General features: G+C 37.8%; 1 protein-coding gene across 1 annotated transcript in view; it reads right to left on the minus strand.

Moving 5' to 3' along the window:
* The window catches only part of ACSS3 (acyl-CoA synthetase short chain family member 3), a 150889-nt gene that overhangs the window by 114318 nt on the left and 9081 nt on the right, over window positions 1-27490 (minus strand). Inside the window, exon 2 of the mRNA XM_025881249.2 lies at window positions 2389-2533. Coding sequence (XP_025737034.1) covers window positions 2389-2533 — 145 coding nt within the window. The remainder of the gene's footprint in view (window positions 1-2388; window positions 2534-27490) is intronic.

Below are 27490 nucleotides of genomic sequence, written 5' to 3' on the forward strand. Positions count from 1 at the left end.
TCAGATGAGTAACAGGGTCGTTTGCTAATGGAGTTCTCTCTCTCCTCAGCCCCAGTGTGAGCTCTGTTTCTGTATAATTCATTCTGAAAATAGAGTTCACACTTACAGACCAATACAAAGTACCCAACAGTATAATTGTGGCATTATTTTATTCTGTTCTATCTTGGGCTGCCTAACATTTGAACTCCCTTCTTATTGGATTGGAATTCCCTCAGTATGAGTCCTAGAGGGAGCTAGGACCCCAATTCCTACTATGAAATCAAAAGGAGAGAAGACATTTCTTCCTCCACTGCCTGGTACTTTAGGCATGTAACCTAAAATTGGCCAACTAGGTATTCCTACTGTGTCAGTCTAGGGGGTTAATTCAAGTTAGCAAGTCTAGTTACCAATGTGTGGGTTCTCCTTAAATTTTTACCTCTGCCCCTTCTCTAGTTACCAATGTGTGGGTTCTCCTTAAATTTTTACCTCTGCCCCTTCTCCCTTCTCACTTTTCTGAACCTGGTTCTTTAGTCTTCCCTTTTCATGAATTCCTCTTATGTTTAAATCAGCTGAAGCCAGCATTCACTGATACAACCAGGCTGATACCCAGCTTGAGTAAAACTGGCTTAAATTTCTCTCTTGATTGTTTGCAACAACTCAGGATGGAGACATTGGGTTGTCCCAGTTGCCTTTTTTGGAAATCTCTCAGAAGTCTAAACAGGAACATTGTTGATGCAAAAGGATATAATTTCAGGGAGCCAAGGAAAGTTGACCAAATTTTCTAAAAATCCAGCACAAACCCTAAGTAGGTTAAAAAAGCAAAAGAAGAGAATGTGCTTTCAAAAGCCTTAATTTAAAAGCAAATGCTTCCAAACCCTAGTATAACCAACTCTGCTCAACCAGTAGTTCTCAACCAGTAACCATTTTGCCACCCAGGAGACATTCGGCAACGCTTGGAGACTTTTTTGGTCATTACAACTACGGGAGGTGTGCCATTGCATCTAATAGGTAAAGACCAGGAATGCTGCTAAACATCGTACAGTGTACATAACAGTATCCCATAACAAAGAATTCTCTGGCTTAAAATGTCGATAGTGTCGGGCGCCTGGGTAGCTCAGTCAGTTAAGCATCCAATTGGTTTTGGCTCAGGTCATGATTTCAGGGTTGTGAGATGGAGCCCTGTGTTGGACTCCATGCTCAGTGAGGAGTCTGCTTCTCTCCCTCTCTCCCTTTGCCCCTCTCCCCCTCTAAAAGTAATTAATTAATTAAAATAACAAACAAATAAATAAATAATAAATAAATAAATAAAATGTCAATACCATCAAAGTAGAAACCCTTCCTTATGCTTTTATCTCCCTTTAAATCATATGTAAATAGGGCGCCTGGGTGGCTCAGTCGGTTAAGCGGCTGCCTTCGGCTCAGGTCATGATCCTGGGGTCCTGGGATCGAGCCCCACGTCCAGCTCCCTGCTCAGCAGAGAGCCTGCTTCTCCCTCTCCCTCTGCCTGCCACTCTGCCTACTTGTGCTCTCTCTATCTGTTGAATAAATAAATAAAATCTTTTAAAAAAAATCATATGTAAATAAATGCACCCACAGAGCTAGGATACATGTTGCACGGTCCACAATACCCAAATACATTCATAATTACTTCTGAAACCTCATTTCCACCTTAATGCTAAAAAAAAATCTTATAATTCATCTGTCAATATTGTGATTCACCCAAGAACTACACAGATGGGAAAGAACAAACAAACAAGAAAAAAGAACAAATGAAGGAAAGGCACAGTGTGTACAAAGACCTGTAACGGACGAGGAGTGCTGGAGGGCATGACGGGACAACCAAGATGAAGAACGGTTGTGTGCACGGCCAAGAAGTTCTGGAAATGAAGCTTGGGGAAATGCTTCATTACAAATGGCTTCTGCATTCCGGCAGTCCAGATTTTACTCTCTAAGTAATAGCAATTTTTACGGAAAGGGTTTTTAACTAATTGTTTCTTAAGGAGGAAACTCCAGCGTCACTTTAGGTAGTGATCCAACAGCAGGGGAGGCTGGTAGTGGGGAAGTTGGGAGGCTGCTTCACTACTGCAAGAGCTGAAAAGTAGCGGGACTGAGTGATGGCAACGTAGATGGAAGCAAAGGCCAGGAGAGGACCTACACGTATTCTCAGAGGCTTGCTAAGCTCTCCCTGTAAAATGAGTCTCTTCCAGTACTGAAACATACAAATATAAGGGATAAAAGCCATCTAAATGAGTTAACATACCTCTAGTTTTTCCAATGTGCATCAAAAGGAAACCATAGTAATGTAGGTCAATGAATTAAGCGAAGTAAAGGTTACACAATGTGAATGCAGGTTATTTAAGTAATCTCTATGATTTCCAAATAACATATACAGAACATTTATGATATTACCTGCTCCAGAACCTCTTTGTAGGTAATAGTTGCTTTAGTGTTTGTAACAGGACTGTCGTAGATGATAGCAATCTTATCTCCTTGACCATTTTCAATATGACGATCGATGGCATTGTAACAAATGTTAAGCATTCCTTCCACAAACCTGAAAAATTGGAAGGTAAGGGTCAATAATTCTTTCCAAAATGTATTATTGCTTAACCAGTTTCTATATTTCTAGTTTGGTACCACTGCCCTTAAAATAGTGTTTCCCCATGCATAGTATGCCAGGTAATGATGTCTACAAAGTAGATATTTAAGATGGTACAGAAGGGACATCTTTTTTTTTTTTTAAGATTTTATTTATTTACTTGAGAGAGAAGGAGCACACGAGCACGAGTCGGGGGAAGGGGTAGAGGGAGAAGCAGACTCCACACTGAGCAGGGAGCCAGATGTGGGGCTGGATCCCAGGACCCTGGGACCATGACCTGAGCCGAAGGCAGACATTTAACGACCGAGCCACCCACGTGCCCCCAGAAGGGACATCTTTATTTTAATAAATATGTATTTATTTTGATGTGCACTAGAAAAAAATATACCTCACACTTCAAGGGGACAACTTTGTCAATTTAATCGCTTAGGAGGAAACTAAAATATGGAGTACCAAAATAATCTAGGTTACATGGATGAAATGAATTGCATATAAGAGCAGTGCAGGCCAAGCAAACATTAGGCTGAGAGAACAAATGGTAGATGTGTGACTGAGTTTGGGTATCTGCTGTAAAACGACAAACTTACTGGAAAATTCAATTCTTTAAAAGAACTGTTTATATATACTTTTTTTTGCATCAATTAAGTGTGATGCCTCCAGTTGCACAAAGAATAGATAAGCTCTGTTCTGCTTTTTTTTTTTGCGTTTTTGAGATGTTTCATAATTTGAATAAAGAATGGACATGCATATAAAATTTTAATTAATTTTTTCAAAGACCTTTGCAATTTAGTGCTTTTCATCTCCTAATTGATCAATGCCTTCCTGTGAAAATACGGATATCATGTGGATAGATGGAGATACTTTTTAAGGAAATATATCTCATTCTTCCAAAAGAAAAAGCTTTGCAGGTGCCACTTGTTTAGGAGGAGGGGATTAGAAAAAAGCATTCAAATACAGCAATGGTCTATTTGTTCCAATGTCAGATTAGCAAATACTGCAACAATGCAAAATAACAAGAAAAAAAAACATTGATGCAAGAAGAAAAAGTCTTGTCAGATAGCAGAGGATCACCTTCAGGTCTTCATTCAAAAAGCCCTGTGTGAAACGAGGCAGTGAATTAAAAGCAGCTGTAGATTTAGTGGCGGCATTAAGAAATTACACATACAGAACTCAGCAGGAGGAAGGATCACTTAATCAGGGTCAAATGACCCTCCACACTTCAATAATCGGAATATGACTACCTGACAACACAGCACAAAGGGTAATTAACGTAAAGATTCTTAATCGCCAAGTGTGATAGGTTCAATGTTTGTTCAAAAATATTGTCTCTTCCCCTTGCCCCCACCTCCATGGGAGCTCATTCGTGGGAGCATGCTTTGCTGAATCAGCAGAGGCCTGAAAGCACTTGTGCAGCTGGGCTCACTCACCTTCACCTCTACTTCCTCCAGAAGAGCCTCCCGTATTACAGCTGCCTCCTCAGCCTCCTACCCAAAGCAGATATCTCTGCAGGTGGGAGTAGAGCCCCAAAAAAGTGGGGAACCCAACCCAGTCAGATAATATGTCTTGGAGCCACGTTTCCAGTCATGCCCATCCTGGATCATCTGACCCCATGACAACCTAGAGATACATGGAAATAACTGCTGAATGTGTTAGATTTGGACATTTTTAGAGTTACTGGATATGCAGCATAAATGTGGCCATAATTAGCTAACATGCCAAGAAAAAAAGGTAGTTTGCTCAACATTTTGTGACAGAAATAAGGAAAGATGTTTTATAGGATTTTCTCACAAAAATATTTATTTCTATTTTTTTTTATTTTGTTTCTGTTTCTGAAACAGAATATTGGAATATTGGCTTGCTGGAAGAGCAAATGTTTTTGTCATCGTTCTCTTTCTTTTTATCTACTCTTACCACACTTTGTGCCCAATAATTAATTATGCTCATGACAGTGCACAAAAAAAAGGGGCCCCCTCAATACCAAAGAACAGGAAGAATTCACTTTATCATCTGCTGACTATTCTCCTACCGCTTTACTTATTCCTTCTCAATACCTTTCGTGGAATCCTTTTCCTCTGTCAAATCTTTGACCAAGATTCCTAAGGCTCCATATCCATCCCTTGACTCACTCTGCATACACTCCCTGGGTAATCTTTATACTCATATGGCTTCAACTTCCATCTTTAGCTCCAGCCCTGACCTTCTTTCTGAGCTCTGGACCCCTACAGCCATAGCCTGCTGGACACTGAAGGGTTTCGGAATGAGCATCCCCAAAACATGCTACTTTGACATGTGGATTATTTTGAGCAGAAGACAATCAAGGCCCAAAAGACTCAGGAAGACCTTTAGCCTCCCCTGTCCTTAACTGCTTCTAAGAATTTAGTTAGACGGCCTGGTCCAGGAAAAGATCTATCACCAAAAGTAACTACAAAGGGTATGGGCTAGGCATGGTAGGCTGTGGGGGGAGGGTTGGCAGGGCTTGTTTGTTCCAATTCCTCTCTATGTCCCATGGTCTCTGCAAAAAAAATTTGCTCTTTCCATCTTCCTATGAATTGTCTTCCTTCCCTTTGAAGCTCTAGGCCCCTACCCCCTTCACCTTAGCTCAGGATGCCATATAAGCCTCAATAGTCTGACTATTAGACTCTCTCATGTCTGTGTGAGGCTCCCATACATTCGAAATTAGTTTTTTTCATTAATTTCACATTACATCAATTTAATTAATAGATCAGCCAAAAGAACCTAGAGGGGTACAGTAAAAAATTTTTCCTCCCCAACAAAATCTCTATTTGGAAAGAATAACATGTCCAAAACTATAGTCATTTTCACCCCACCTCAACCCACTGCCCCATCCCAAATGCAAACCCTCCCCTTCTCCTGTTTTCCATATTTCAAGGAACAACCTTGCACCCCGGGACCTGAATTAGAAACCCCAGAGTCAGATTTGATCCCTCATTCTCTACATTCCATTGGCCATATGTAACATCACATTAACCTCCACAAATGTTCAGTTCTCTCATTGATAACCTGGGTTAGAATTACTGCCTCCTAATTAATCTCCCTGCCTCAGGCCTCAGCCCATCCTCTCAAGTCATCTCTCTATGCTATTAGAATGTTTTTCCTCAATAAGTCTGACTTAGAAAGACAAATTCCATATGATTTTGCTCTTATGTGGAATCTAAAAACAAAACAAATGAATAAATAAACAAAAAGGAGAATCAGACTTATAAATACAGAGAACAACCTGATGGTTGCCAGAGGGAAGGAGGTGGGGGAACGGGTGAAGGTAAGTAGGAGATACAGGCTTCCAGTTACATAACGAATAAGTCACGAAGATGAAAGGCACAGCCTAGGGAATACAGTTGATATTATAATGGCATTTTACAGTAACAGATGACAGCTACACTTGTGGTGAGCATAGCATAATGTACAAAGAAGTTCGATCACCATGTTGTACACCTGAAACTATTGTAACATTGTGTGTCAACTATACTCAAATTAAAAAAAAGGTTTTTAAAGAATGTTTTCCCTCAGTGTAAATGTTCTCATACCAAATAGTGCTCATATTTAGTACTGTTCCATGAAGTTCAGCATAAAAACTATGTATCTTCCAATGGCATGCAAAGCCCATTCATCTCAGCTTTGTTTCTCCCCATCCAGCTTCCCACATTTCAGCTTCAATGAACTACAAAATTTGTAATTCCTGAGTCCAGTCAGCTGCTTTTTCTGTGGCTATCCTTTACCTTTACCACCACCCTCCCCCACGCAGTTCCAAAGCCCTATGTACATATCTCTGCCATGGTACTTATCACACTGTATTGACAATTGGTCTACTTACATGTTTCCTTCCTTATGCTATAATCTACCTTATAGCAGAAACAATGCCATATTCTCCTTAAAAGTCCTAGGATCTACTATAGCAGTTCTCATATTAGGCATTCAATGTATATTTGATAAATGAATGAATAAAAATACAGTGAATGTTCAAGAAACATTGGATTTAGGATCCAGGTAGAGTAGCCAGGGCAGTTTTTACTATCTCATTTTAAAGTTGAGAGAACAGAGACTTAACAAGAATAATTCCCAGGACATTTGGCAAGAAATTGGATAATGCCATACCTGCAACCCAAGTCTTCAGACATCTAGACACACATCAGTATTAACATCATATTAATTATTCCATTTATAAATAACTTATTTTCTATCCTCAAGTTCACTGATTCTTTCCTCTGTGGTGTCCATTCTGCTGTTGAGCCAATTTGGTGAGTTTTTATTTTGGTAATTGTATTTTTCAGGTCTCAAATTTCCATTTGGTTTTTCTTTATATCTTGTGATTCTACACGGAAGCTTTCTATTTCTTTATTGTGACTTTAAAAAAAATATTTTGAGTATGTGTATACTTGTCTGTTGAAGCATTTTGATGATGGCTGCATTAAAATCCTTATCAGACAGTTCCAATCTCTGTGTCATCTCAGGGTTGGCATCTACTGATTGTTTTCCCACTCATGTTAAGATTTTCCTGGTTTTTGGAATGACGGGTGATTCGAGATTGTACCCTGGACATTGTGGGTATTTTATTATGAGACTCTGGAGCGTATTTAAAGATCCTATTTATATTCCAGACCTCCCCTAACACTGTGTCAATGGAGAGGGATGCCTCATTACTCCCAGGTGCAGGTGTCAGTCCCAGTTCCCCTAATGGCCTCCTTGGACACTGGCGCGTGTGAGGGGTATCTCAACACTGCCAGATTAGGGTGGAAGTTCAGGATCCCACTTGGCTTCCATGACACTATCCTGGCTGTGAGAAGGCACCTTTTTACTATTTTCCCACGTGGTCTCCACTGACACTGCCAGATGGAAGAGCCTCGTTACCTCTCTACCTTAGGCAGAATGAAAGGTCTGACTCACAATATAACCTTCTCTGACAGCACCAAGGGAGGTGGCAATGTTTGCGTTGCCACCTTAGAGCCTGGCTAGAGTACAAGTCTAGACTGCACCAGGTTTTCATGGGTGAGGATGGGACTGGGGTCATAGTTTTTTCTGTAGCATTTGGCTGGGTTAGGGTGGTTACTGTCTAAAATCCAGAGACAGACTTTGGTTGGGGCTTTTATTTTTTTTCTCTACCTATTGGTGTTTCTGGGTGCCTGCTTCTCCAGCACTCAGTCTGGGATATATAAGACAAAAAGTAAACCCAAGGAACTCATTACCATGTCATTCCTAATGTCTCAAAGTTTCTAGATGATTTGGTTTGTTCTCTCTACCTTCCAGAGTCTTCTTATGTGTGTTTTATATATAATGTCCTAGGTATTTATCTGTATTTAACTGAATCAATAGAGGAAAGTACATTTCTCCATCTTGTCCTGAAACCAGAAATTTTTATTTTTTATTTTTTTAAAGATTTTATTTGTTGGGGGGGAGCACAAGCAGGGGGAGTGGCAGGCTCCCCACTGAGCAGGGAGCCCAATGTGGGACTCGATCCCAGGACCCTGGGATCATGACCTGAGCCAAATGCAGACACTTAACCGACTGAGCCACCCAGGCGTCCCCAGAAATTTTTAAAAAACATTTATTGATCCCTTACTTTAGGCCAATATTTCATGTGTATTAGCTCATTTAATCAAAAAACAACCCTGCCTTATTAGGTAGGTACTTCATTCAATATTCAAAGAACTTTAGATTTTTTTCAATTATTTGAAAATATGTATGAGTTTCATATTTAAGTTATTAATATCCTAGGGTTTTCTTTTTTAAGGATACCCTTAAAGATATTTAAAGAATTTTAAGGGTATCCTTTAGGACAGGCAGAAAGGAAATTCAAATAAAGGGCAGGGCCCGCAAGAAGTGTTAAACAAGAACTGTTGCAGGAGACAACAAATTGGCATGGCTCCAGAGGTGGTAAGAGTTAATGAATATACCACTATAAATTGGCTAGACTTAAAGACTGGTTTACTGTGGCTGACTGGGCAAAGTGACCTGCAAGGAGCCTCCCAGCTCAAAGATTTGATTATTCTACTATGACAAGATTCTTATTTCATTTTATACCAAATCATTTCAGTAAAGGTCAATTGAATGCCTTCTATGTGCTATCTCTTCACTGTCCCTTCTAAATTCATGATCAGGTTTTAAATGGGTTATCTCCCCAGATTATTAAAATAACTAATGTCCACTGAGAAACAACTGAGAAAATATACTTTGGGGTATTTTATTTTTTATATATGTAAATATTTTGCTCCTATGTTTAAGATTGCATTATGAGCCTTTTCCAAGGGCTGGAAAAATTTAAAAAAAAAACACATTTAATGATGGCATAATATTCTATTCAATGGCTATTCAATAATAATGTTAACCCTGTATTGTTGCAAATTACCTTTCATAATACTGCCATTATTTTAAATGATCTTGAAATGGTGTTTCTTATAGAGAAATACTGGTTGCATTGTTTTTTATTACATTTGCAGGCAAGTATTCCTATAATCAAACACATACATCAAATAATTAAATTCCTTCTGGAAATATTGAATCAATTTATATTACAATCAGCAATACCTGAAATCCCATTTTATCACACTCCTCCAAAGACAGATTATTCTCAATCTTCTTCAGTTTGAGAAGTGAAAAATAGTTTTAATTTTGGTTTGACTACTGGTATTAAGAACAACGTCTTATCAAGTTTTCAAAGTTCGCTATATTGAACAATGAATTTACATCTGACATGGTTACAAATTATTTTCTCAATTTATTCATGAATTTCAATTCATGGTGTTTCCTGACATAAAAATATTTGAAATTTGTATGTAGTCAAATAAACTCATCATTTTCCTTTGCAATTTCTTTCTCTAAGAAATTCATAATACTCTCTCCGGTTTCATTTTTTATACTGATCCCTGACATATGCCAATAATTTATTCATGTATGTATAAAATCTGTATGTAATATATATGATATAGTATATTTACACATATGTATTGTATGCTATCTCTGTGTGTATATATATATGTATGTATGTATAGGCATACATATACATACGCCTAAATACTTATATGTATATTTATATAATGATGTGGTGGTACAATTATATTTGTTTATTTATCCCTAGTCAATTTTACAAGCATCAGGTTTTTTTGTACAATTTTTATACAAGCATAAATTTGTGACTAATGCTTACTATACTCATTCTTTCATGATGCTCCAATCTTCCCATATATATTATGCATATATATCAGAGACTTTGCCAGGGCTATGTAGTTTCTAGATACAACTACTTGAATGTTTTGTCAGTAGAGTCTTGTGAAGAGTTCTCTCTTTAAACTCAGTCAGCTTTTAGTTCTGTTAAAGAAAGAAAGGAAAAAACTTCATATTCTTTATTCTACCACATCTCAACCCTGAATTTCTTCTGCACAAAATTGAAAGAAATCTGAATGTACCCCACAGCTCTCTTGAATAACAGAAAAAAATACAAAACTGAAAATAAATTGATAGCAATAATGGAACCACTAGAAACGGTGCTACCACCAGATCAGAGCAGGGGCAAAATTTGGACTACATGAAGCAAACAGAAGCAGAATGACTGTAAAATCCAGAAGTCATGAAAAACATGGTAGATCCAAGTGTACTGATACGGAAAGATTTCCATGACATCTTATGTACTGTCAAGTTAAAATAAAAGAAAGAAAGAAAACAATGTGTAGAAAAAATTATACAACCATACCATAGAATATATTTATGGGGAAACTATAAACCCCAAGCAGGGAATAAAGAGGCTCACTAAAGGCTCTCAATACAAGTCTGAAATAACACCATAATCAGAGGAAGGTAGGAGTAAAAAATGGGCCATAGGATAATCAAAACATAAGCCACACACACATATTCCCCCACCTACATACATATCACACAAACTCTCACCAGCCCAGTCTAACTTTCTGAAATAGGGAGAGTTTCTGTATGGATGATCCTCTAGAATATTTAAGACCTGTAGAACAGAGACAAGATTCTACATGACTTCCAGGAGGCCTAGAAACCCTACATACCATTGCCACCTGGAAATCCCCTTTGCTCTCAATCACAGGACAAAGGACTCTAGTAATCAAAATATGCATTCACTGACACATGAGCAAAGATCCTCACCTGGATTCTGAGATGTACTCCAATCAGCTACCTGAACCTGGACACTCAGATGAGCATATGTGTGTGTATGTAGCTGTTCATGTATGTATGTATGAATATATATATATATATATATATATATAGTCCAAATAGAGGACAATATAAAGCTGAGAAGTGGGTAAGGCATATTTTCAACATAAATAACAAGGGGAAAGACATATTTTTAACTTTTTGAATGAGTACAAATGACATGAAGCAAATCTCCTGGGTAACCAAAGACAAATTTACATGAATGAGAGACACCTGGGCTATTTTAAACTAGGGGTATTTGAAGGTCATTTATTCCTGCAGCACAGCCTGGTCTATCCTGACTGATAGAAAAATTCTCAGACCCATCAATTTTAGCAAATTCAAACAAACTTTAAAATGCCATATTTCACAATTTAAGAGGTAGATAGATACTTTCCAGGGCAAAACAAACAAACAAACAAAAAACAGGGTAATGTCAGCTGCCTTAATGTAGTCACTATAATAATGTTAGATGTCCCTAAAAAGAAGTCAAGATGCACCATCATCAGTGTCTGAGCTCACAGAGGTGGAACTGAGAGTCTTCAGAAGGAGCTCCATTTAGAAGAAAGCTCTGGGCAGGGGTGCCTGGGTGGCTCAGTCGGTTAGGTGTCTGCCTTTGGCTCAGGTCATGATCCCAGGGTCCTGGAATTGAGCCCCTCGTCGGGGCCCCTGTTCAGTGGGGAGTGTGCTTCTCCCTCTCCCTCTGTGTGCACTCTCTCTCTCTCTCAAATAAATAAAATCTTTGCAAGAAAAAAAGAAGAAAGCTCTTGAAATTCTTTCTAGACTTCTTTATGCATGATCTTCTATTTTCCCTTTCCTTTTTCTCATTAACCCCTGCTAGTTTACATCTAGCATAAAACCTTGGACTCAGCTCTTCAGAGGGAATCTTGTTTGAATTTGACTTCACTTCTTCCCCTAAGCCTATGCTGAATCCTCTCTGTCTTCCTAATATTTGACTTTAGCCCACCCCGGATTTCCCTTTGACCTTGTTCATCAAATGAGTTAAATTGGAGTGTGTACTTGGCCCACACACTGGGCTGAGTGGATGAATGTAGGTAGATATCTGAAGGATTTTTAAGAGGTTGGGAGCCTGACAAGTTCCATAGTCTTGATCTCTAGGTACCAGAAGAAACTAGTGCCAAATGTTCACATGATTCTTCTATTCCCATCAATTCTCATGATTACCAAACTGCTCTTTGTTGAGAGCTAAAATTTTGTTATTTAGGCATGTATTTGTTAGACCAGTTTTCAAACATTATAAAAAGTAAATAAAACTCTGACACTAAAAAGAAAAAGAAAAAGAAAAAGAAAAAAGACTTCTTTCAGAGGGGGAAAATGATAGCAGTTACTCTGTGAATTTGATTAACCAGGTACAGAAAGTGGAATTAGTAAAGTTTAAAATGTTCCTTTCAATTCCACCACTCCCTCCTATTTCAAGAATAAAACTTACTGTATTTTCAACAGTGTGACCTATGAAATTCTTTCACAAACTGCCATATTTCAATCTGTAAGAAATAACTGTTGAAAGTTACCCCTAGCACAGCCATATTTGCTTTTTTTTTTTAAGATTTTACTTATTTATTTGAGAGAGAGAGAGAGACAGAGAAAGAGACAGAGAGCACCAGCAGGGCAGAGGGAGAGGGAGAAGCGGACTTCCGGCTAAGCAGAGAGCCTGACATGGTGTTCAATCCCACGACCCTGGGATCATGATTGAGCCGAAGGTGGATGCTTAACAACTGAGCCACCCGGGCGCCCTAGCACAACCATATTTGGTAGTCACGGTACTGCATCCCTCCCTGTAGTCCCAGCTTTTGATTTCCATACTGGACATACATTCACCATTAATTAACTGAAAAGTCCAACTTACAATTTACCTTCCGATAGGAGCTCCCTTCCTTGGATCATATTACAATTTCCTTCCTTGATGACCACCTCTTTGAGTCTTTATTTTGGCACAATTTCAAAAAAAAAAAAGTTCAAGTTCTTTTTTAAAAGTTAAATAAACCCAAGGATAACATATTGAAAACAATTCAAAGATGATGGATATATTTGGCTATCCACATACTAAAACACTAAATCTATATAAAATAGTGAGGAATGTATAACCATGAAAAGAAATAATTCATTATTTTATAGGCAGACTTCGGCAGATTACAACCCCCAATGTTAGCTATCAGTAATGATCTTCTCTACAGAAGTTTTTTCATCCAAAAAATTTAACAATAATTTGTTGTTGGCTAGACCTGAGACTGTAAAGAAAAGGGGAAAAATATAATCGGGAGCATGTCCACCATTCTAAAAGCCAGAATGATTTACATAACTGTAATAGGAAGCCAAATGTGGCAAATTTCCTGGCAGAGGTAGAAACTGAGTATGATGAAAGTACAGTAAAAAAAGAGATTAATTCCAGCTAGAAGAATGGGGTTAGCACTGGTGGATGTTGAAATGAATGTAGTAGAGTTGTCACAAGGGTCTGAACTCTGAGGTCAAAAAAACCAGAGTTCAAATACCAGGCATGTCAGGTACTAGATGTAGGACTGCAGGCAAATTCGCATGCTTAGGTCTTTCTTCCTCCGTCTATAAAACTGGGAAAACAAAACAAAAAACAACAGAGCACTTACTCTGCACCAAGACAACACTAAGAACAGTGAACACAAATTCATTCAAGTCCCATAATGACTCTGTGTATACACCAAGAGCCTCCTCGTCTTACAGATGAGGAAACTGAGGCACAGAGGAGTTAAGTGGCCTCACCAAGGTCCGCACTGATGGAATGGGTGTCAAACAGTCAGGCTCCAGGTCACAGCCACTCATACTATGCTCTGAAATGTACTCTTCATCCTCCGCAAGCACATTTCATTGACTCCTTTCAATAACCCTATCAGGTAATTACTATTATTATACACATTTACAAATGAGGGGGGAACTGGCTTAGATAAGTTATGAAAGCACAGTTTTGTGGCAATGGGTCTAACGGGCTAAAGCAGGACACAAGGGGAGGGTGACTGTTGCAAGATTTCTTGTAATAATAGTGTTGCAGTGATAGAAATGGAAGGCAGGGAGCGGTGTGAGAAATATGGAAGACTGAAAAAAGAGATTTTTAGAGAAAGAGAGGAAGAGAATGAAAAGAATGCATTTTTAAAGAAAACAGGGCTCAAGAGGAATCTGCAAACCATAATCACAAGCCAAATCTGGCCCACATCTGTTTGTGTACATAAAGTTTTATTGAAACACAGCCACACTCAATTGTTTACACACTCTCTGTGGCTACTTTTGCTTGATAACAGCAGAACTGAGAGTTTGCAATGGAACCTAACTGGCCCACAAAGCCAAAAATTACTTACTTTTTGGCCTCTTAAAGAAAAACTTGCCAATCCTGTCCCTACAGAAGCCTTGTACGATAGAAATTTCTGTGATGATGGAAATTTTCTGTCTCTTCAGAATAGCATAGCCACAGGTAGCTGGCTAAATTTAAATTTTAATTAATTAAAAATAAATGTAATTTAAAATTTAGTTCTTCAGTCATACTAGCCACCTTTCAAGTGCTCAATAGCCACATGTGGCTAATGTCACTGCAGAACTAAATTTTAAATGTTACTTAATTTCAATTAAGCTTAAATTTAAATAGCCACATGTGACTACAAACTACCGTATTGAACAACACCGTTGTAGGGAATTTCAAGGAGAGAGAAGTAGTCCCCAGCATCAAATACTAAAGAGAGATCAAATGAGGTAAGGACTCCAGGTCAATCCACTGAAAAGGAACACATAGGTATTGGTGTTCTCTGGGAGCGCTATTTGGATACAATGATGAGCACTGAGGCCCCTGCAGTGGATGCAAGTGTCCTAAAGGAGAGAAGAACCTGGAATACAGACAACATGGCTGAGAAGTGAGGATATAAAGACAAGGGGGATGCTCTGGCTTCTCTTTAGCTTGTACAAACTTTTCAACTGGCTTTTATTAAACAGGTGAAAAGTGAAGGTAGCTGAGGGAGGAGGCCCTGAAAATTGACGGAAATATGATTTTTCAATGGCAATGGCAAGTGAGATGGATACAAAAATTAGGCAAAATTCAGGTTCTGTTTTAGAAGTGCAAGTGCATTAAAGCTGCTGAAATAGGAGATGGTGGGGGGGGTGCGGAGCGTACCAGGAGCCAAGACAAGGAAGACCAATGCAAGCCTTATCTTAAAAGCCTGGAATGCCTTGTTAAGTAAGTGCAGGCAAATTAAAAGGTCTAGAGCTGGAGAACACCCTGCTTAGAAATGAATTTCAGGTCAGACTTGAGAGGCAAACGAGGAAATGGAATCAGCTAGGATCTCCTAACTAGCCAAGAGGAGCAAATAAGTAATGAAAACATGGGGGAAGAGGACCTATTAGAGAACCAAATCAAAAAGGAACTAGAAGTAGGAGGAAGGACGGTATCAGAGAAACCTGAGGGTTTTTTTTTCATCTCTGGATGTCAAGTTTCTGTCGTCTTTAAAGGAGATCTGGAATAAGAAGAAAAAGGAACAGTTTTGAGATAGGAAAAGGAACTAATATTTTGTTAATCGCCCATGTGCCAGGTTCTGCGTCTGGTAATTTATATATATCAAATCATTTAATCCACACAATATCCCTTGAGGAAGACACTGTTATTCTCATGTTATAGATGAGAAATGAGCCCCAAAGAGGTCAAGTAACTCCCCAGAATTACAAAACTAACCCATGCGGCAGACGGCAACCCAGTGCTTTCTGACCCCAAGGAAAATGGGATGAATTTCCCATTTTATATGTCTGTGCGCTTATTTGAGTAATGCGTGTACCTTCACTAGAAGCTGTTTCCTGTGGGCAGAGACCATGTGCTAGTTCATTAATGGCACACAGCAAATGCTCAATAATTATTTTTAAATAAATGCCTGCAAGTGTGAATGAATGTGAACTGCAGTAGTACTCTTCTGACACATTAACACAAATAAGAAAAAGAGTCTCATGAGGTAAACGCTCAGTAAAAAACAGTGACCAGCTCAAAAGACTATTATTGCACACAAACAGAGAAGGCTTTAGGCATTTTTAAGAGGGCATCATATTGCCTTATTCACACGGGGACATCTCATCTAAATTACAGATACTTGGCCTTGAGCGGTATCAACTGACTGTTCCAGGAAACCCTCCAAATTGGGTAATTGCTTACTTGGGGTGGCATAATAACCTAATGTTAATTTAACCACTAGGGATATTGTTTCTGTAAAAGTATTTGGAAAGCACATCTCTCTATAGGGCAGTTATTTTTACAGAGAAATCTAACACAAAGAGAGAGACACCCTTTAGCCCTACCAATCCTTTATAGGTGAGCACCTACACACAGAACCTGACCCCCCCCCAGCCCTAGCCACAGCTTGTCCCATCTCCACATGAAAGGACAGCCCAGGCATCTGCACCTCTGCCAGATCATCTCAGATTCAAACGGAGTGAACTGCCAATGGTGAGAAATACAGCCAACAGGAAAAAGAATAGAAAGAAAGGCTCTCAAGAAATCAATACCTGTTATCTGAACTATATCCACTGTCAATGAGGAGAAAAGGCATGAATGAACGATCTTAAAGATCCACGGGTTGTGAGTCATGCATGACAGTTAAATTCAAAGCTGAAAGTGAAGACACCATTTTATCTTGTTGGTTTTATTTTTATTCTAGAGGAAATGCAAGGGGGAAAAAAAAGAGTTTAAGCAAACAGAAATAGGATTCGGTTTAATATAAAAACAAAAGATAAAATTATAATTAATTAATAGTAAAGGGCAAATGTTAAAGATCCAATCAAAACATGTTTAAATTTCAAAGCATGAATTCACTAAGATTGAAATATAATCATAAATAAATATAAATTTAAAAGTACATTTTAAAGGAAAGGAAACTTCCTCAGTCAGCCCTTTCCAAGAGAGCATTTAGGATATTCTTAGGAGCAGAGGTCCTCAGTCAACCAACTCAGAAATTAAGTCATCATAAGCTCGTAAGGAACCAAACTCCAGACCAGAGCAGGTTCCTAGGAAACCAGACCTACAGACCAGGGCCCACAGGGTCTCCAAGCAGGTAACCCTGAAACCTCAAAATTATCCAGAGAACCAAGAAGGGACAGAAGAGGCGGTGCCACACTCCACTGCCAAGCATTATTTGTCGGAGGGAAGAGAAGACACGTCTCAGCATTTAATCCTGATAACAATGATGAAGTGATGAAGAAAGAATTAAAGAAAAAGGAGGAGAGGGAGAAAGGAGAAGAGAAAGCAGCGCCAGCACCGTGCAGGAGAAGGAAGGCAACTTGTTAACATGGTGCTACTTTACTCTGGTTAAGGAGAAATGTGAAGAGACGGGAGAAATAGGTAAGGACTGAAAGTAATGTGCTCAAAACCTGAGGACATTAAGGCTTTTTCCTATTTTCATATTACATCGCCATCTCAGCTACCCATTTCTTTCTCTTTAAGGCTATAACTCACACAGAATGACACACCACAATGTCCTGATGAAACTCTCCTCTACACCTGAGGCTCCCAGAAGGCAGACACCACATTCATTAAGTCATTCTGCACAACACTCAGCTCATGTCCACAGAGGGATGTCTAATACAAGCTCTTATTAAAGAGGAGGAATACAATCAGTCATTTTAGAATGTCTGAGAACTTTTTCTTCCCATTGAACCTATATAAATTATTCTGAGATCGTCTCTACAGACTGTAATTGGGAGAGAGACAAAGGGGGCATCAATTTTGTTTTACTGCTTAAAAAAATAAGACATGAAGCAAATGTGACACAATATTAAGATTTTACAAAGCCCAGTGTTCAATGTCCAATAAATTTTTATCTTTAGTTATCCTCTAAATATTTCATAAGGGAAGAAAGTTGTGAGACTTTATGCACAATATTAATCTTTTTGGAGAAAAAAATTGACAATATACATCAGAAAGTGTATAATTTCTCTTTGACCTAGAAATCTTCTAAGAATTCTTCAGCAGGAAGAAAGTTAAGAAGGAAAGAAGCAGATAGAAACAGAGAGAGAAATTTTGGGGAAATGCTGTGTCCAGAAGGGTAAGTATATCTGCCTGTTTATAATAGCAAATAAAGAGAAACCACCTAAATATCCACATGAAAGGTTGTAAAATAAAAATGTTTACATTCACCTAATATGTTAAAACATTCTGCAAACAGGGCGCCTGGGTGGCTCAGTTGGTTAAGCGACTGCCTTAGGCTCACGTCATGATCCTGGAGTCCCGGGATCGAGTCCCACATCGGGCTCCCTGCTCAGCAGGGAGTCTGCTTCTCCCTCTGACCCTCTTCCCTCTCGTGCTCTCTATCTCTCATTCTCTCTCTCTCAAATAAATAAAATCTTTAAAAAAAAAACATTCTGCAAACATTAAAAAGCATGGAATAGAAGAATAGAGGACTGGAAAAATCACACCTTATTACAAGTGGAAAAATGAGCTATCGATAATATGGATAGTATAATTCCATTTTTCAGCAAGAACAAAAATGGAGACCTAGAGAATCAAACAGTCTGACAGACATATAAATTTTTTTAAAAGGCAAAACACATACACAAAAAATCTGAGTATGTGCCAAAACTGGCAAATCTGAATACGGTTTATAGTCTAGTTAATTGTACTGTGCCAATGTCAATTTTGGTTTTGATAATGTCCTAGTTGTGTAAGATGTTACCACTGCGGAAAGCTGAGTGATAGGTACAAACAATTTGTACTATTTTTGTAACTTCTTGTGAGTCTATAATTATTACAAAATCCAATTATTACAAAATTACAAAAAGAAACAAAACAAAACCTTACAGACACAACCATGCTAGCAACATGGCTACAAAGATAAATCTGACTAACTAGATACCATTGAGCATAACTTAAAAGTTTTATTATGCCTTATCCTCAAAATAATCTTAGAACAGTATCACAAACTGTGTTTTATCCTTGCTGATCCCCCAAAATCTACATACATATTACATTCATAGATAAAACATTTTCCGTTAACACTTCCATAATTTGAAACTTGAATACAGTGCAGCCTACTCAATTTTCTAAGAGTTCATTACCTAGCTCCTGCTAAGCCCACTATTTCCTTTATTCTCTTTGTTGTTACTTGTCTTTTCCTCACCTTCCTTGTATTAGCACCTCTAGCAGAAAATGAGAGGCTGTACAAATGGATAAAATTAAAACTGGTTGATTCTTTTATCTATGAAAGGATTCATTAGTTAGAAAGTGGCTACTGTTGATCAAAATGTGAGGTTGTATCCTCTAGTTATTCACACCTCAACAATCAAAGGCAATTCAGAGTAGAGCTGACTGTAAAATAAAACAAATGTTAATACCCATATTTTCAGAAAATTATTGCTAGATAGTTCCCATCACTTGCAATTACTCTTTTTTTTAAGATTTTATTTATTTATTTGAGAGAGAGAATGAGAGAGAGAGCTAGCACATGGCAGGGGGGAGGGTCAGAGGGAGAAGCAGACTCCCTGCTGAGCAGGGAGCCCGATGCAGGACTCGATCCTGGGACTCCAGGATCATGACCTGAGCTGAAGGCAGTAGCTTAACCAACTGAGCCACCCAGGCGCCCGCAATTACTCTTTTTAAACAAGAAAATGAAAGCGATCTCAAGCAAAAACACTTTTTTCCTTGAATGTATGAAGTTGGTCTTCAAGGTGACACCTTATCTGGAATTTCATTCAGCACGTGGAATAGTTTCTGGCTTAGAAGGCATTCGATAAACGTTTGTGGAATGAACAAGAGAAAGAAGGAAAGGATGAAGGAACAAATGAGTTAATGAATGAGTAAGTTCTGAGCCAAAACAACTCCACTTTTACAAATGTAACAGGCCAACAAACATAGATGTGTGTATATATATGTATACATGCACCAGGCTTGTTTTTTAAATCCGTAACACTGGTATTGTGATAGATGGGACTAACTGGAGAGGAATTATGATACAGCGAGAAGGTGATATACTCTAAAGCCTAACAGATCTGGTTTTTCATTCCAGATCTGCCACCTGCATGCCAGGTAAACATGAGCAAGTTACTTAATCTTCCCTAAATTCTTCAAGAATGTATGTGTTTGATAAGTTAAAAAAAAACTATGGTAAGGAGTATTGTTATTATTACTGTAATAATATATTTTGCATTCTGTAACATTTTAACACGCATGTACAAACACATACATACGTGTGTGCAAGCAGTCACACAAATACACACAGAAAGTAAAATCATCTTCCAGGATTTAAGGGATTTTGCTGAGAACATTATTATTTCTATCAGATATAGACTTTGAAATAATTAGATATTTAATAAGAAAATCTTCCTAATTAAAGGTAAATTTTACTAATTAGAAATTTAAAAATTAATTCTTTTATAACTTAATTAAACCTAGATAAGAGAAAATTTTATCAAATTAGATCTACCAAGCCTGTAATTACAAATCACATTTCAAACAGCTCCTAAAAAATTCAGGTGAAATAATGAAATGTTTACAGTAAACAGTAGAAGATCTTGAGCAGTCAGGATCCAACATTTTAAAACAATAATAAAATCAATGTAATATTTTCTAAAATTCAAGCTCTTACCAGAATATAATCAGCTTTTACTTCAAATAATAATATTAAGATTTGTATCATTATGGCAATATCATAAATGTGTCCTAGAAAAATAATATTTTTGTATTATCTCATTGATATCACTATTTAATTTTTTATTCTTTTTTAATTGAGGAATTGTCATATAACACATAGGTTTCAGGCATACAATATAATGATTTGACATTTGTATACACTGCAAAATAATTACCACAGTAACTCTAGTTAGCATCCATCACCACACAGAGTTACAATTTTTTTTCTTCTTGTGATGAGGACTTTTAAGATTTACTCTTAGCAATTTCCAAATATGCAATTAAGTATTATTAAGTATAGCCACCATGCTGTACATTACATCCCCATGACATTTACTTTATAACCAGAAGTTTGTACCTTTTGACCTCCTTCACCCATTTCACCCAAACCCTTAACGATCCCCACTCTGGCAACCACCAGTCTCTGTTCTCTGTATCTGTGAACTTGGGTTTTTGTTTTGTTTTATTCATTTTGTTTTTTTAGATTCCACATATAAGTGAGACCATTCAGTATTCATCTTTTATCACTTTTAACCAATGATTTTCATTTGATCACTAAAATTTGGCTTATCGGTTAACTTATTAACTACAAAATGACTAATAAACTTATTAACTACAAAATGACTAATAAATAAATCTGGTAACATGATATTGGTCTAACTCTTAAATCTGAAATTCTTAGAATCTGATATGTGCCAAAGAGACAACTTTTTCAGTCCATACTCACATGGGGACTTGGTCTGTACCACGTAAGTGTTACCTCCTTGTAGTATGTGTGTCTTTGGCTTAATGACTGAAAACCCATGCTGCCATTAAAATAGTCTCTACTACAACTTAAAGATAAATGAGCTAAGGGGAAGCAAAGGGAGCCAACTGCCTCATCAGGAAACTTAGACCCAAATAGAATGCAAACTGGTACAGCCACTCTCGAAAACAGTACAGAGGTTCCTCAGAAAGTTAAAAACAGAACTACCCTATGACCCAGCAACTGCAGTATTAGGTATTTACCCAAATGATACAAAAATACTGATTCAGAGGGATATATGCACCCCAATGTTGACAGCAGCATTATCAATAATAGCCAAATTATGGGAAGAGCCCAAATGTCCATCAACTGATGAATGAATAATGTGGTATATATATATATATATATATATATATATATATATATATATATTCACACAGTGAATCAGTATACACACACACGCGCACACACACACACACACACACACACACAGTGGAATATTACTCAGCCATAAAAAGAATGAAATCTTGCCAATTGCAATGACATGGGTAGAACTAGACAGTATTATGCTAAGTGACATAAGTCAATCAGAGAAAGGACAGATACCATATGATTTCACTCGTATGTGTAATTTAAGAAACAAAGCAAATGGGGCACCTGGGTGGCTCAGTCGTTAAGCGTCTGCCTTCGGCTCAGGTCATGATCTCAGGATCCTGGGATCGAGCCCCGCATCCAGCTCCCTGCTCAATAGGGAGCCTGCTTCTCCCTCTCCCACTCCCCCCTGCTTGTGTTCCCTCTCTCGCTGTGTCTCTCTCTGTCAAATAAATAAATAAAATCTTAAAAAAAAAAGAAAGAAAAAGAAACAAAACAAATGAACATGGAGAGGTGAAGAGAGGCAAACCAAGAAACAGACTCTTAACTATGGAGAACAAACTGAGGGTTACTGGAGGGGAGATGGGTGGGGGGATGGGTGAAATAGGTGATGGGGATTAAGGAGTGCACTTGTTGCGATGAGCACGGGGTGCTGTATGTAAGTGATGAATCACTAAATTCTACACCTAAAACTAATATTACACTGTATGTTAACTAACTGGAATTTAAATTAAAAATTTGCAGAAAAAAATTTCAAACCCTTTGATGCCTTCATAGAAAGAAGATTCATGAGTCATTTTGGGTTCTGGCAGGATGGATAGTTCAGGCATATCTACCTACAATTTATATAGGAACTCAGATAGAAGATAGATGAAAAAGATAAATCTATACATGTGGTGAAGTTTCAAAATCAGTGCAGTTGATATACACAAGGTTATGTGCATTCCACTGGGGATATAAAGGTGGCTGAGACCCGATCCCTGCCCTTCCATGACTTAGCCATGATTTGCTAAATTACTGGTAGAAGTATTAGCGGAGTGGGCGCTTATCTAGTAGATGTATAGCGGATGGAGATGAGCATTGAGCATTCTTTGCCAAACTACCTTAAAGGGAAATAAGATTCGAGATGATGTGCTTTTTAGGAAAAAAAATAATTAGTCAAGAACACGTGTAAAAGTGGAATCTGGGAAACCAGTGAAGATTTACAATTCCTCTAAAATCAGAGAGTGGAAGATACACAGAAACAGAGATGACAAATGAGGAAAAGGGAAGCTACACCTCGGATTAAAACTTTTTAGAATTCTAACACAGTTCTCACTCTTTCGCATCCTCCAGGTCCCGACATCTCAATAGCCACATGCTCGCCAGGAAGAAGTTGAAGAGTGTACTTACAACTCATTCCAGAAATTGTGCTCCACAGTGTGACCCAACTTGGTTGAAAAATTAAGTCCACCACTACACGACAAGTCACTTACATCATTCTGTCCTTTCCTTTACACAGCTATAAAAGTGCATTGTAACTACACCTATTTCACAACGTGTTGGCAGGATTTGAAGAATACATATGTACTTGTAGCACGGGGCCTGAGCTAGATTAAGTGTTCAGTAATTAGTTACCTGCCTCTGTATTCCTATAGTTGTTACCATTATTATTATCATTACTGAGAAATAATCCATCAGCATGAAAGAAAGCAATAGCTCTGGCATGAGCCAGAGAATAACCACATGTGCGTTCCCTATCAGAGACTCTACGAATATCCCAAGTCTTATTGTGGCTCACCCCCTAAACACTCAAAGGAAGCATTTAACATTCTTAGAGGATTTGTTCCCCAATGTTTGGCAACAACTATGGAATAACACAAGTAAGTGAGAGAGCCCGCAACTCATTGTCCTTGTGCTGAATTTCAAAAAATATGGTCATATATTATTGATCAATTATATGTCAATATATATAAGAGCTGTATACAATAGAATTCCTGAGAAACACATCTCTGCACTTAGTGTGAGCCATTTAGCAAGGTTTGTCCACCAGGCCCTAGGGTCAAGAGGAAAAGCAATGGAAGAAAAACAAGAAAGAATACTGCATATGACTGTGTAAATCAGTAATAAACGCAGTAAATAAAATCAACAAGTTCCATAATTATACACATATAAGAAGTCCAGTATTTTCTTTTATTGAGAGGTTGGAGGAAAGGAAAATTTTCAAATATTCATACTTACATGAATTAATTAAGCTATTTATCACCAGGTTCTAGTAAAAGTAATATTAAAGCATATTGCAAGCAATGAATAATGTGGTCATTATAGATTTTCCTTAAGCCAAAAAACCAAGAGAGCATTTTTTAGAGAGAAGATTAATACTGTTTTCTAGCGTCCAGGAAACATTTCCAAAGTGGGTAACAATTAATATAAAGCCTCCCTCTCCCCAACTCTGGGACTGTTGTACACATTTTAAATATTTACATATAAAACATAGTTCATTTTTTTCAAAAAGTATCAATCTACTACTCCATATATAATGTGGATATTTTCCAAATGTTTCTAAGAATTAAATCCAGGTGTTTTAAATTACTTTTAGTGGTTTCAATGGAGAAGGAATAAGAAAAGGAAGAAAAGCTACAATTAACTGAGACTCTTAGTATAGAAACACTATAACATAGTTTTTATTTACGTATGTATTTATTAGAGAGAGAGCGCGCACGTGTGGGGGTGGGGAGGGGCAGAGGGAGAGGGGAGAGAGAATCTTCAGCAGGCTCCATGCCCAGCACCAGCCTGATGTGGGGCTTGATCTCAGGACCCTGAGATCATGACCTGCGCTGAAATCAAGAGTCTGGCGTTTAACTGACTGAGCCACCCCGGCGCCCCCGTAATGTAGCACTTAGATGGAGTATAGAAGCTAAATTCAGTCTGCCTGGGTTCAAAAATCCTAGATCTGCTACTTACTAGTTTTATGAGTTTAGGCAAGTTTCTTAAACTGTCCATATCTCCATTTCCACACCCATTTTAATCAGAATAAAAACTGACCCTATCTCACAGGGTGGTTATAAATATTACATAAATTATAGCACTCAGTATTGTACCTGGCTCATAGCATGGACACAAAAAAGCCTAGCTGTTTTTACTATATGCTGGACACTATGTATACCAGCACATGATTCATTCCAACAATCCTATAAAGTTATTATTGTTGCCCTCTCAATCAGGAAGGATAGGCTGGATTACACCACAGTAACAATCGCAAACTCTCTGTGACTTGCAAAAATAAATGTTTATTTCTTACTCATGCAACTTCACTGTGGGTTCAAGTGGACTCCCCAGATCTGTTATCAATGCATTTCTCTTGCATTGATAGGTGCAGAGGACTTCTATTCCACGTGTGCCTCAAGAGGGCCACAGCACACCAGAAGATTAGGATGGAAGCTCTTGCAAATAAAGGCTTCACCCTCAAGTGACACACCCTCCTCCTCTCACTGCATTAGCCACAGCTAGCCACGTATCTCCGCGTGTATATGGGGACATCCAATCCTTTTGTGTGCCTGACAGAGAGGAGAACAGATACCACTGAACAATAATACCATCGCAGACCAATTTTATAAATTCCGCCATTTTACAATTACTTGGGGGAAAGCACCGTTTCACACAGTGCAGGCAGAATTTTAACCTAGGTATCAATTTGTTTTCTCCACTAATAATGATCCTCGACTTTTTATTCCCCTACCCACCAAAATGAGATATCTAACAAACTCCCGTTGGTAACTGGCAAACTTCATTGGGCCTTGATTAAGGAGGGGCGTTGGGAGGAAGGCAAAGTCAGGGCATTTGTGGTTTAGAAAAGCACTTAACTCTCAATGAGAATCAGTAAAACTCTATGAAAATAAGAAGAACTGTGGAGAGAAGGCAAAGGTAGATTAGTATAAAAGTACACTTTTCTAAGCTCCAATGCTTTTGCTTAGTTATTTAGCAAACAGTCAATAATACTGATCCTATGTCCCTTTGACAACTATCTATCTTACTAATTTTTTTTACAAACATCTATATTGGTCATGTCTACTGTAGATACTGAGCATTCATTCTTTTTTTTAATCTTCCCAAAGTTATTTTACTTAACTGATACATCCACTTAGGAGAGATGTCTTGAAAGACTTTACTTGGGAAATGTTTTTATTCTAATATCAAAACCTAAGCAGAAGGTATTCTTATTGTCTAGAGTTACCTCTTAACTCCAAGACCTACAGAATTTAATTGCTTTTCTCCCACTTAGAAACATTTATATTTTAAATCTGCAAAATTCACTATTAACCTAAAAGCCATAAATTAAATTCTACTTCCCTCTAACTTAGAATTTGAAAGTTTTTATTTATTTATTTATTTTAGCTATTCTAGGACTTTCCACTGGACTACTTCAAACTCAAAATTCTCTTTTTAAAAAGATTTTATTTATTTACTTATTTATTTATTTATTTATTTATTTGAGATAGAGTGAGCAAGAGAAAGAGCCTGAGTGGGGTTGGGGGGAGATGCAGAAGGAGAAGCGCAAGTAGGTTCCCCCCTTAGCAGGGATCCGGGGACTTCAGGAACATGACCTGAGCCCAAGGCAGACGCTTAAAAGACTGAGCCACCCAGGTGTCCCGAAACTCAAAATTCTTAAACTTCGACTTTCCTAGATATCATAAGAATAGTACTCCTCCTTTCTATGCACTGTCTTTTACCTCATTTAGCCATAATTCCAGCAAAAGCAAATATAATTACTCTCTTTTATAGTAAGTTCTCTATCTCCACGGTTTAGATAAAGGATTTTAGTTCCACATTCAGATGTGCTTCTAAAATTGTAATTTAAAGAGGTTATTAGATTCATATATTGTCACAAAAATTCATCAGCCTCCTCCATATTTCTCTTGCAAATGTCACACCACCATGGAAAGCAAGGAGTTGCTGCTTGTTGCTTATGAAAGTAGAATTCTTTAAAAAAAAAAAAAAAAGCAGTAGTAGCAGAAGCAATAATTTCAACCACTGGATTTTTTTTTTTTTCTCACCTAATAGTATATGGCACGAACAAAGGAAAAGTAAGCCACTTTCCAGGAGGTGCTAAGAGTTTGGATTTTCCCATGCACCTGGTAGTTGATCCGGTCACAGCTGATTGAATTTGCATTGTTCATTGATTGTGCCATTTGTCAGGCAATCCATCCTTGCTTAAGTAATGGCAGCATTCCTGTAGTTCACTCTGTTCTGTCCTGGAGGTTCAGCAGCATGACGGACTGAGAAAATTAGATATGGCACAGCATCAAGCTGCTGACCTTCAGAATATAAAATAAGGCCCATCTTTTAAAACTGGTCTTTCTCCATGAGGTTATTCTGCGGGACGGTATTTCTAACAGGCCATTTTTCATGCTGACCATGTACCTTCTTAAAATATTTTTTGTATTTATAGAAAAATGATAATTTAAATTTATATATGCCTGTACTGTGCAGAATATTATGAATAAATTCATTTCATTTAGAGTTTGTCAAAAGGGGATAAATTTTTCATCTTTAGGTAAACCTCTACCTTCAAACCAGAATTAAATATCATTTTAATAAAATCTGATAAATATGAAGGAAAATTCACAGAATCTTCATAAGTTAAAAAAAAAAAGACTAAATTTCCCAAATAGTTTAACGTGGCTGACCAATGGATTGCCAAAGTACCAAAATTCAATAGGGAAATTAAACTACTTTCCGGTTGCATAAAATCCACATTATATTTTCCTTATTTGTTTTCCTTGGAAACAAAGTCAAACTCACAGAAAAGTTGCAAATAAAGAACTCCCCCCCGCCCCGCTCTGAGCCACTTACTTACAAATGCCTAATAACCTGAGAATAATCTAGTAAATCAACAAATACTAATTATTTCATCCCTTTTCAACTGCCTCCTTATCTTCCCTGGTTAAACTCGCAATCAAATGTGTAACTATCTAGAGAAACAGAATTGCTACAGTATATAACAAGAACACACAGA

This window comes from Callorhinus ursinus, unplaced genomic scaffold (genome assembly GCF_003265705.2).
Source record: "Callorhinus ursinus isolate GAN/ISIS: 27379988/994484 unplaced genomic scaffold, GSC_fseal_2.0 scaffold14, whole genome shotgun sequence".
Lineage (NCBI taxonomy): Eukaryota > Metazoa > Chordata > Mammalia > Carnivora > Otariidae > Callorhinus > Callorhinus ursinus.